This window comes from Chinchilla lanigera, unplaced genomic scaffold (genome assembly GCF_000276665.1).
Source record: "Chinchilla lanigera isolate Chin_1 unplaced genomic scaffold, ChiLan1.0 scaffold00033, whole genome shotgun sequence".
Lineage (NCBI taxonomy): Eukaryota > Metazoa > Chordata > Mammalia > Rodentia > Chinchillidae > Chinchilla > Chinchilla lanigera.
In genome coordinates this window covers 9,664,453-9,677,248 of record NW_004955434.1, presented here as the reverse complement: position 1 = coordinate 9,677,248, position 12,796 = coordinate 9,664,453, and the positions used below count along the sequence as shown (strand labels likewise).

The 12,796-nt window shown below is 34.1% G+C and overlaps 1 protein-coding gene across 2 annotated transcripts in view; it reads right to left on the bottom strand.

Moving 5' to 3' along the window:
• Ric1 (RIC1 homolog, RAB6A GEF complex partner 1) overlaps positions 1–1,595 on the bottom strand; it is a 94,521-nt gene extending 92,926 nt beyond the window's left edge. For both annotated transcript variants that reach the window (XM_005388664.2, XM_013516307.1), the window contains exon 1: positions 1,470–1,595. In XM_005388664.2, coding sequence (XP_005388721.1) covers positions 1,470–1,484 — 15 coding nt within the window. In that variant the 5' untranslated portion in view covers positions 1,485–1,595. The remainder of the gene's footprint in view (positions 1–1,469) is intronic.
• Positions 1,596–12,796: the final 11,201 nt, after the last annotated feature.

Here is a 12,796-nt window from a genome sequence, read left to right as displayed (position 1 = left end):
CACATGGTTGTTGTGAGCACTATTCAACTCCATCTGGGGGCTGGGGATTCAGCTCAGTGGCACAGAACCCACCTGGCAAGTGCAAGGTCGTGAGTTCGATTCCTGGTACCGGAAGAAAAACAAACAAACAAACAAAACTCTGTTTTTGTAGCTGAAAGTAATCATACAGGACATAAACATGTAAACGTATTTGTGGTCCAATAAAACTATTTATGAACACTGAAATTTAGATATCATAATTTTCCAATGTAACAAAATATTCTTCTTTGATTTGTTTTGACCACTTAAATATGTAAAAACTATTTTGTGCCCATGGGCAATATATAAATAGGCAGCAGGTATCTGATCTGCTATGTGATCATTAGTCTGCTGACCTCTAATATAGTAAGTGCAGAACAATTTACCATATTTGACTATTTGGAGCATTTTCACATTATTAGTATAATACAACACAGACTAAAAACAGACTGACAGAAAAAGTTTGTCTAATGATTAAGAGAATAAAAATAAAATCTGAATTCCCACGTTTATATTTTATTTGTCCAATACACACTAGGTAGGTAAGACAATTTTCAAAGCCTCAATTTATTCATCTATTATGAAATATAATAATTCAAAGCACAGATCTAAAAATGAAATGAGATAATCCATGCAAATCATTATAACAGTACTTACAATGGATGTGTTCAATAAATGTTAACCATATATATTCAAACTGTGAATCAGATGATAATGATACCTCAAAGACGACAGTGACAAAATATACATTGAAAAGGTAAAATTAATCAGTTATAGGCACATTTAATAGAATATGATAAATCCAAAAAGATTCAAACACTATGAGAAGAGTATCCTTTGGAATGGAAAGCAGAACTTAAACATAAATTCAAGAGTCCTGTATGAATATGAAAAATAGCTTTAAAAAACTTAATTGGATTTCAGGAACAAAAGGAGAAAGCAAGACAATCATCTAATAGGTCCCATGTTTAGGGATGGTATGATGTAATAAAGTCAACAAAGATACCCAGGTGTGGTAGCACATCTGGGTAATCCCAGCACTCTGGAGGCTGAGGCAGGAGAATCACTGTGAGTTCGAGGTTAGCCTGGGCTACATAAGAGAGTCTAAGTTCAAGGCCAGCCTGCACTACACGGTGACACCTGCCTCAAAAAATATCAAACAAACAAAATGCCAACAAAGACATAGTAAGTAGAAGAACAGAACATAGTACATACACAAAAGAATCAGTATAGGGGCTGGGGATTTAGCCCAGCGGCACAGCGCCTGCCTGGCAAGCGCAACGTCGTGAGTTTGATTCCCGGTACCGGAAAAACGAAAACAAAAAATCAGTATAGCAATTTTTATCATCGGAAGATAAATGCTTATGTACTTAAAGATTAAAAGGAAGCTTAGAGAAGCAAATATAATGATTTCATAAGAAAATACTGTTAAATTTGAAAAGTCTACTTACTGAAACAGCTATCATTGTACTATCTGGCCTCCATTCAGCTTGTTTATAGGATCCAAACTGAGTAGATGATTTTGCAGGTTCCTTGTAGGTTACAATTAATACACTAGGCTGGAAGAAAATAGTTGTACTTTTGTTAATAGCTCATAAAAACATAAAAAACTTAACTTATAAAATATTCTGAAAACATTTTAAAATGCAGTAAGACAATATAACCTAATATTAAATCATCAACTTTCAACACTCCAAGCAAATCAGACGTTAAGCTTTTATCTACTAAAAAAACTCCAAATTAGTAATTAATAACTTTCCAAAACAGAAGTAGCCCAGATGAGTTCACCCAAATATTTAAAGAAGTTAGATAAGTCTTCTTCTACAAAGCCTTATGGAGGGTAAAGTGCAAATGATCCTCTTAAGTCATTCTACAAAGCCAGTATTATCTCAACATCAAAACCAGACAAAGGCATTACATGAAAAGAATACTACACACTAAAATCTCTCATAAACATAGGTACAAACTCCCACTAAAATATTAGCAAACCAAGCCTAACAATATATAAAAAGTATGTACCACAACCAAGTGGGATATATTCCAGGCATGCAAGACTGTCTCAACACCAGAAAATAAATGACTATTGACTATAACCTATCACATCAACAGGCTAAAAGAGGAAAAAACTGCATAATTATATCAATAAATGCAGAAAAAGCATCTGACATATCTAACATTGATAAAAACTCAGCAAACTAAGAATGGCGGGAACTACTTCAACATGATAGTGAATACCTACAAAAACTCCACATTTAATACATTTAAAGAGAAATTCAAATCTTCCTTATTAAGTTCAGGAAGAATGCAAAAATATCCTCAATCTCCATTGCTTTTTTTTTTTTTTTTTTTTTTTTTGAGACATGGTCTCGCTGTCTAGTTCAACGTGGCTTTGAACTCACTATGTAGCCCAGGCTGGCGTCAAACTCTACTCGCTGCAATCTTCAGCCCCACTGCTGGGATTACAAATATGTACCACCATGCCCAGCCTCCACTGTTTTTCAACACAGTAGCGTAAGTCCTAACTGAAGTAAATGATATACATACTGAGAAGGAGGAAATAAAACTGCTTATCCATAGATACCATGATCATCTACAGGGAAAAATCTGAAAGAATCAACAACAAAAAACTTGAACTACTAAGCAAAGATAGCAAGTTGCCGGGTACAAAGTTAATATACAAAAGTCAAATGCTTATATTCCAGCAATGAAGAAGTGGAACTCATAGTTTAAAACATTTGTGCATTTCCATTAAGGCCCCAAGAGGAAATGCTTGGTGTATAAATCTAACAGAATATATTAAGATTTCTATGAGGAATACCACTAAGATGAAGTATACCAAAGAAGAGCTAGATAAATGAGTGTATGTTCCAGATTAATGGATAGGAAGAGTCAATCATAAAGGTGTCAGTTCTTCTCAATTAGCTCTACAGACTCAATGAAATCTTAAGTCAAAATCCCAGCAAGTTATTTTATGGATGTCAACAAACTAAATTTTATATGGAGAGGCAAAAAACAAAAAGAACAAGAACAGTCAACTCAATATGAAGAAAATGCTGGCGAACTGATACTACCTAACTGAGTTATTATAAAGCTACAGTCATCAAGAGTGTAAGGCAGTTGGTGAAAAAGTAACCAACTGGTCAAAGAAACACAATAGAGAGCCCAGAAATAGGCTCTTCACATAAATGGAGTTAACTGATCTTTGACAATGGAGCAAAGAAATATAAAGAAGAAAAGTCTTTTCAACAAACAATGGTAGAACAAATGAACAGAAACATTCACTAAAAAGAATCTAGAGGCAAAATTTACATCCTTCACAAGAGTTAATTCAAAATAAATCACAGTCCTAAATGTAAAATGTAAAATTCTTAGAAGAGAACTTTTAGAGCTAGAAAAATATAGATCATCTTAAGTAGGGCAACAATTTTTTACATACAATACAAAAGGCACAATGTTCAACAGAAATAACTGACAAATCAAATCTTCTGTGTGAAAAAATACAGTAAGGGAATGACGATAGAAAGCCATGGACTGGGAGAAACTATTTGTAAAGTACCTATCTGATAAAGGACTTAGGAAACTGATTTAAAAATGGGCAAAAGGGGGCTGGGGATTTAACTCAGCGGCAAAGCGCCTGCCTGGCAAGCGCAAGGTCGTGAGTTCGGTTCCCGGTACCGGAGAAAAACCAAAAAAATAAAAAAATAAAAAATAAATAAAAATGGGCAAAAGAACTGAACTTATACCTCACTAAAAAGATATATATAAAAAGTAAACATGACAAGATGTTTAATATCTTATGGCCTTAAACAAGCAAAATGAAACAAGATACTACTATACTCTTACTAGAATGGCCAAATCTAATGTTGATTCCAAATACTAGTGAGGACATGGAGCTACAGGAACTCTCATTTACTGCTGTTGAACGCAAAATGCATAATCAGTAAACATGTGAAGGAACAAGAAAAGAGAAATTGATAGTCAAGAAATTTTAAAGCAAAGATTATAAACAGTATATTGAATGACTTAAAATATACTCATAATGAATGAGGATAAAGGGAAGAACTCAAAATGGAAACTGTATTTTTAAAAACCTAATGGAAATTCTAAGCTAAAAAACATAATAGCTAAAAACCTATTTTTATAAATTATACACACAGTCAATCTGTAATAAAATGAATAAAAATTATCTAATCTTAGAAGAAAAGACTGGTATAAGCAAAATAAAAAACAAAAGGGATCACCTCAAGTAATATAATAAAGATTGCAAGAAGAACAAAAGAGAATGGGGCAAAAAAACATATATATGAAAAAATAGTAGCTGAAAACTTCCCCAAAAGAAAAAAGCATAAAACTCAATAAACTTGACAAGCCTTAGGCTGAAAGGCAGGGGACTGCCATGAGTTCAAGGGCAGCCAGAATTAAACAGTAAGACCTTGTCTCAAAAAAAAAGTGATAAATCTCATACAGAATAAAAAGAAAACCACTTCACAGTCAAATTGAGCTATATGCTCTGATCATTTGCGGGGAGGCGTGTCTTTTTGAGACCGGAATTCAATGTGCAGTTCAGGCTGGCCTCAAACTCACAGTGATCCTCCTGCCTCCCTCAGCCTCCTCAGGGCTAGGATTACAGGTGTGCACCACCACACCTGGCTATGCCCTGATCTTTTTTTTTTTTTTTTTTTTTTGCCCTGATCTTTTTAAATTTTATTTGAGACACAGTCTTGCTAGATTGCCCAGGCTGGCCTCGAACTTGGGATCCATATACCTCAACTTCCCAAGTACCTGGGATTACTCATACTGCATAATCTATGGTCACTTTGGTTATCCCTCTGCTTATTTGTATTTTGGGGTTTTTTTTGTGTTGTTGTTTTTTTTTTTTCCTGAAAGTGTGAAACCCGGCTCTCATTTCATACCATTTACTGACTTGTTCAGTCCTATAGTTTTTGAATGGCCAACAGTATCCTTGTAAGAAACAAATTTACCAAGAAAAATATATTGTTTATGTACAGTTCCTATCTATTACTTTAGCCTCAAAATCAACAGTTAAAATACTGAATTTCCAAAGTTACACATATAGGTCATCCCCATAAAAGCTTTTCTTTTCCTAATCTCTGAAAGTGAAATATAAAAGTTTTTAAGAAGCTAGTCCAAACACATTAAAACTGCTAGTCATCAGCTGCTTATACTGTAAATATAAAGTAAAAATTAAAAACAAGCACATACCTTGGGTGGTATTTACAACGGATGAAAATAAGAAAAATAACTGGGGAGAGCAATTAGGAATTTATGGAAACAATCTACAAAAGGAACTTCACTCTGAAAGGGAAATTAGACTAACAAAGCAACTTTTAAAAAAGAACTATTTGAAGCACTTATACTACCTAACTGGCTCTATAATAAATGGTAATCAAGACTGCATGGTATTGGCATGAACATACACACATCACTGAAACAATAGAGCTCAAAAATGGAAAAGTCAATAGAAAGGTACAAAGTCAATTCAGTGCAGAGTAAAGTATCTTTTCAACAAATGGTGTTGGAACAAAAGACACTTATATGAAAAACAATCACTGTTAATTCCTATCATCTTGTTTCAAAATCCTGTACCGTTTTTATTGTTGTCTTCATATTGTTATTTTGTTCTTTTCTCTCTAAAAAAATTTTAAAAAGCAAACAAAAAACTTCAATCCATACTTTGTGCCACATAAATATTAATTCACAGTGCACTATAGACTTACAGTATACGTAAAACCAATTCATAAACCTTCAAGAATATAGGAGCAAATTCTCTGTGGCCTTGGGTTAGGCAAAGGTTTCTTAGGTAAGACATAAACATGACTGACAAAAGAAAACTGATAAGATAATCTTCATAGAAATTAAACATTTCTCCTCAAAAAACATTGTTAAACCAGGCATGGTGCCATGCCTATAATTCCAGCACTTGGGAGGCTGAGGCAGGAGGCCTCGAGTTTGAAGCTAGACTGGGCTACATAGCAAGACCCTGTCTTAAAAAAAAATAAAACAACATTGTTAAAAGAAATATGCCAGGCTGGAAAAAAATATTTCCAAGTCACATATTTACATCAAGGATTTGTATCCAGAGCATATAAAGAACTCTCAAAACACAGGAAGAAAATGAACAATCTAACAGTAACATGGGCTAAGGATTTTTTTTAAATTACCGTATTAGATTTTACCATGTAGAATAAATATCTATGAAGTCATACTAATATAAAAAGTTGGGTAATTGAAAGAGAAGGGATATCTTTGCTTTACATTAAAATTCCAATTACTAAATGGAATTTAGGAAAGGAGACAGAATGATCATTAGATAAATACTATTTATTCATAACAGACAAAATATAATGATGGATACTAAAATTAGTAAGACAAAGTTTCAGGAAGTAAAAGATTATATATTATCTCATCCAAGTTATTTTTTTTTTATTTAAGTACAAAAGAAAAGACAGTCCCTTTACAGAGGAGAAACCTGGCAAACACCAACTTAACCAAGTGATCAAGGTAAACATCATCAACCAGTAGGAACATCATGAGCTCTTTGATATACACTAAGAATGACACAAACTTTTTGAAATATTCTTGTCAAAAGTTATATGCTTTCATTTGTGAAAAAACGAAACAAGCTCAAAGTAACACACTTGGTCCAAAGTAACTGATCAGCACTCTTTAAAATAAAGTCAAGACCATAAAAGAAGAAACGGGTATTGTTTTAAAAGACTAAAAAGAAATAACGACATACAATGTGAAATCATAGATAGAATTCTAGAACAGAAAAAGAATCTCAGCAAAAAACTGGGGGAAATATCAATCAAATCTGTGGTTCACTTAGTAATATTGTATCAGTGTTAATTCCCTCTTTATAATTATGTTAAGTGAAAGATGCATATCAATAAAATAAATATATACTATGTGACTCCATTTCAATAAAAATTCTCAAAAACATAAACTAATCTATATAAACAGAAAGCAAGCAGATGAGAGATTGCCTAGAGCTGGACAGTGGTGAGACATAACTACAAAGTGGCACGCTGAAACACATAAGGGTGATGCCCGTGTTCGTTTTATGGTAATGGTTTTATGGATATATACATGTCAAAACTAATCAAATTCACACTGAAACGTGCAATTTATATTAGGTCATATATAGTTCAAGAAGTCTGTTAAAGGTTAAAAAGTTACACTGCATGGTCTTTTGGAGAACTAACAGAAGAAAAACAGATTGCAAGAACTATTTAAAATCCACTGAAAGCCAAAAGATGAACCCCAACTGTGACAGAATGGGTAGCAGAAAGCAGAAGACAGAAACAACAGAAATATATTGTCATCTCCAAAATAACTTCAATAAATACACACACGATACAAGCTAAAATAAGTTGTTTCTTGAGATTTACTTTTGATGTTTTGAGATCCCCTGATTCTTTGGCCTGATTACTTTGAAAGATTATTTTAAAGTCCTGGTTACAAAGGAGACATGGAGCAATTAAAATCAGAAAAAGGGCTCTTAAAACTGAGTATTATAATTGGTACTGATGTTAACTTGTCTACTGGAATAATAAACATAAAATCAGAGTCTAGCACTGAGTGGTAGGTAATATTTAATCACTTATTTTCAAACCACGTGTTTTGGTATTTATTAATTTTTCATAATGTTTCAACATTTAATAAAGTTTTCATTTCTAAATATAAATAATTTAAATAGATATGGTGGCACACACCTGTAATTTCAGCACTCCAGGAGGCTGAGGCAGGAAGATGATAAGTTGGAGCCCAGGCTGGGCAACTTGGTGACTTAAAGAGATTTTTAAAAATTTTTTAATATTTTTTTTATTTTAAGAAATAAAAGGAAACATATTAACAGACAGACATCCAGTGACAAAATAGCATAAGAAAAATACAAACAAAATAGAGTTACAAAGTTTGCAAGAAATTAACAATGGTTGTTGTATTATTGATATCTTCAAAGTGGTTTCTCAAAAAAACAGAGACATAAAGGTTAATCAAACAAGTAATCATTAACTGTTCCTTTCTGTAGAGCAAAAGAAGACAGTATTACAACTATGTTAGCTATCCTAAATATACATACTTATATAATCTCCCCTTCTTTCCCTTCTCTTTTCCCCACACCCCAGTTGCCCTTTACTTTTGAGCATTTTCCTTTCCTTTGACAATGTCTATCATACCTCCTAGTTTTTATTCACCCTTTCAGGTCTTACACTAGTGAGACAATATGGTTCTTACACATGCAGGTCTGACTTACTTCACTTACGAGTACGGTCTCTAGTTATGACCATTTACCTATAAAAGCCTTGAGTTTATCTTTCTTTACAGCTCAGTAATACTCCATTATATAAAAGTACCACAATTTTTTTATCCCATCCTCAGTGGATGGACATTTGGGTTGCTTTCACAGTTTAGCAATTACAAATTGCGCTGCTATGAACATGGGTACTCATATATCGCTGTGATATGATGTTTTCAGATCTTCTGGGAAAATACCAGAAGGGGAATAGCTGGATTGAATGGGACTTCTAGACCTACTTTGTTGAGGAGTCTCCAAACTGATTTCCAGTGATTTCACCAGTCTGCCTTCCTGCAAGTAGTGGAGAAGAGTTCCTATTTCTCCACAGCCTTGCCAGCATTTGTTACTGGTTGATTTCTTAATGCTAGCCACTCTTACTGGGGTAAGGTGGAATCTCAGTGTTGTTTTAATTTGCATTTCTTGAATGACTAGTGGTGTTGAACATTTTCTCATGTATTTATTTGCCATTTGTATTTCCTTATCTGAGAAGTGTGTATTCATTTCAGGGGCCCATTTTACGATTGGGTCTTTGAATTTGTGGGGGCTGATGTTTTTTAATTCTTTTTATGTTCTAGATAGAAGCCCCTTGTCCGAGGGACAGTCAGCTAAAACTTTTTCCCAATTTGTGGGTTTTCTTTTTACTCTGCTGGGGATTTCTTTAGATGCGCAGAAACTTTTCAGTAGGATGAGATCCCAATAGTTGATTCTTCAATGTATTTCACAGGCAGTTTGGTTCTTTTTCATGAACTCTCTGCCTACCCCTATGGCTTCAAGGTTTTTACCTACTTTCTCTTCCAATAGATTTACTGTTTCTGTTTTAATATTGAGATCTGTGATCCATTTTGACTTGAGTGTGGTGCATGGTGATAGACTTGGGTCTATTTTCAGTCTTTGGCAGGTGGCAAGCCAGCTCTTCCAGCACCATTTATTAAAGAGGCTATCGTTCTTCCAGTGAGTTTGTTTGGCCCCTTTATCAAAGATCAGGTGGCTGAGTGTGTTTGTGGTTGTGGCTATTTCTTCCAGTCTGTTCCACTGATCCTCTGATCTGTTTTTTAGCCAGTACCAGGCTGTTTTTACTACAGTAGCTTTGTAGTATAATTTCAGGTCAGGGATTGTGATTCCACCTGACTTGTCCTTGTTGCCCAGGATTGCTTTTGCTATTCTGCATCTCTTCTGGTTCCAGATGAATTTAAGGAATGTTTTCTCGAGATCTGTGAGGTATGCTAATGGTATTTTAATTGGGATTGTATTGAATCTGTACAACAATTTTGGTAGTATGGCATTTTCATGATGTTGGTTCTTCCTATCCATAAGCAAGGGATATTATTCCATTTACTGAGATGCTCTTCGATCTCTTATTTCAGAGTACTGTAGTTTTCATTGAATAGGTATTTTACTTCATTAGATTGATCCCTAAATATTTCAATTTCTTGGATGCTGTTGTGAAAGGTATGGGTTCCTTAATTTCTCTCTCAGTCTGTTTGTTGTTTGTGTACAGGAATGCTATTGATTTTTTTGAGTGTTGACTTTGTATCCAGCTACACTGCTGAATTTGTTCATTAATTCAAGGAGTCTTCTTGTGGAGCTTTTGGGGTCTTCCACGTAAAGTATCGTGTCATGTGCAAATAGCAGTAGTTTTACTTCTTCCTTTCCTATCCTTATTCCTTTTATTTCTCTCTCTTGTCTAATTTGCTCTGGCTAATGGTTCCAGAACTATGTTGAACAAGAGTGGTGACAGCAGGCATGTCTTGTTCCTGATTTTAAAGTAAAACCTTTCAGTTTTTGTCCATTTAGTATATATGTTTGGCTGCTGGTTTGTCACAAATGGCTTTGATCAGGTTGAGATTAAGGAGATTTTTTAAAAAGACCATCTCAAAATAAAAATAAATATAAAAATAAAATAAAAATGAGTTCAATTCCTGGTAAAAATGAAAAAGGAAAGAAGGAAGGAAGGAGGAAGGGAGAGAGGCAATGAGGGAGGGAGGCAGGCAGACAACACCAAAATCCAGAAAATTATTAGCAACTACTTCACAAGCTTGCATGTTAAAAATTGGAGAATTCACACAAAATGGAGAGATTCATAGAAACATAAGAATTATCAAAACTGAACTAAGAAGATCTAAAAATCCTAAATAATGCAGTAATAGGCAATGGAACTGAAGCAGTAATTAAAAACCTACCAACTAAGAAAAGCCCAGCACCTGATGGATTCACAGCTAAATTCCACAAAAACTTTAGGGAAGATTAACACCAATATTCCTTTATGAAATCAAGAGGAAAGGAGTACTCTCAAAATCACTCTAGGAAGCTAGCCTTACTCTGATGCTAAAACTAGATAAGAATCTAACCAAAAAAGAGAAATACAGGCATATCTCTCTAGTGAACAAATGTAAAACTCCTAAACACAGTACTGGCAAAGAATGCAACAAATCATCAAAAACATTATGTATCGTGATGAGAGAGGCTTCATCTCTAGGGGTGCAAGGCTGGTTCAACATATGCAAATTAATCAATGTAATTCATCACATAAATAGAAACAAGGACAGAAATCACATGGTCATCTCAATAGAAAAAGCCTTTGACAAAATCCAACATTCATTTATGATTAAAAAAAAAAGCTGAAGAAAATAGGTATAGAAGAAGCTTATCTCAATCTGATAAAAGCCATTATGACCAACCTATTGCCAACATTATATTAAATGGGAAAAAACTAAAAGTTTTCCTATTAAAATCAGGAACAAGGATTCCACTATTGCCACTCCTATTCAAGAGTTCTAGAAAACATCAGCCAGAGCAATCAGCCAAGAAAAAGAAATGAAAGGGATACATACAGGTATTTGCACATGACATGATCCTTCACTTACAAAACCCAAAAAGCTCCACTGAAAGACTCTAGAAGTAATAAATTCAGTAATGTAGGATAAAAAAAGCTCAAAAATCTATCACATTCCTATACACTGATAATGAACTCATGGAGAAAGAAATTAAAAATACAGTACCATTCACAATACCATAGAGAAAAATTAAATGTTTAGCAATTAACCTAACCAAGGAAGTGAAAGACCTATACAATGAAAATTCTATCACTCTGGAAAAGGAAATCAGGGAGGACATCAGAAAATGCAAAGACATCCTTTGTTCCTGGATAGGCAGAACCTAGACAATCAAAATGGCTACACCTGCAAAACTGATATATAAATTTAACACAACCCCAGTCAAAATACCAACAGCATTTCTCACAGATCTAGAGAAAATAATCTTAAAATTTATATGGAACCAAAAGAGACCTAGAATAGCAAAAATAATCCTAAATAACAAAAGTAAAGCAGAAAGCATCACAAGCCCAAATCTGAAGTTTTACTACAAAGCTATTGTGACTAAAACAGCAATGGTACTGGCACAAAAACAGGTGTGTGGATCAATGAAACAGAAGAGATGATGCAGAAACACCACCAGGCACATTCCACTACTGATCCCAGACAAAGGGGCCAAAACCATACACTAGAGGAAAGACAAATGGTGCTGGACAAACTTGCTAGACATATATAGAAGAATGAGTATAAACTTACATGACTCTTCAACAAATGGTGCTGGACAAACTTGCTAGACATATATAGAAGAATGAGTATAAACTTACATGTCTCATCATGTACTAAACTAAAATCAAAATGGATCAAAGACCTAAATGTTAAAACAAACATTTAATCTGCTGGCAGACAAAACAGGAAAACTCTTGAAGACACAGATGTAGTCAAGGGTTTCTGAATAGAACCCAAATGGTACAAGAAGTAATATCAAAAATCAACAAATGGGATCACATCAAACTAAAAAACTTTTGCATAGCAAAGGAAACAACCAACACAGTGAAGAAACAATCTATAAAATGGGGGAAAAAATTGCCAGTCTTCTTTGAACAGAGGACTATCATCTAGAATATAAAAAGAACTACAAAAAATATTAGTCACTCCCTCAAATAAAAGACCCAATCAAAAAACAGGCAATTGAAATGAATAGACACATCTCAGAAAAAGTACGAATGCCCAATAAATGCATGGGGAAAATGCTCAACATCACTGGCCATTAGAGACCTGCAAATTAAAACTATACAGAGAAACCACCTTACTCCAGAAAGTACACCTATCACCACAAAATCAAATAATTAACGAATGTTGATGATGTGGGGAAAAAATGAACTCTACATTGTGGTGGAAATGTAAACTAGTACAAACATTATGGAAATCAGTGTAGTGATACCTCAAAAAGCTAAAACTAGAAAGTCTGTTTGACCCAGCTATTCCTCTTCTAGGTATCTCCACAAAAGAGTTAAAGTCATCACATGACAGGGATACATTCATACCCATCTTTGCAGCAGTACAGCTTGGCTAGGACCTCTTTTTATAAAAAATTGACAACAAACAGAATCTAAAAATCTACATGGAAGTCTTCATGAACCACTAT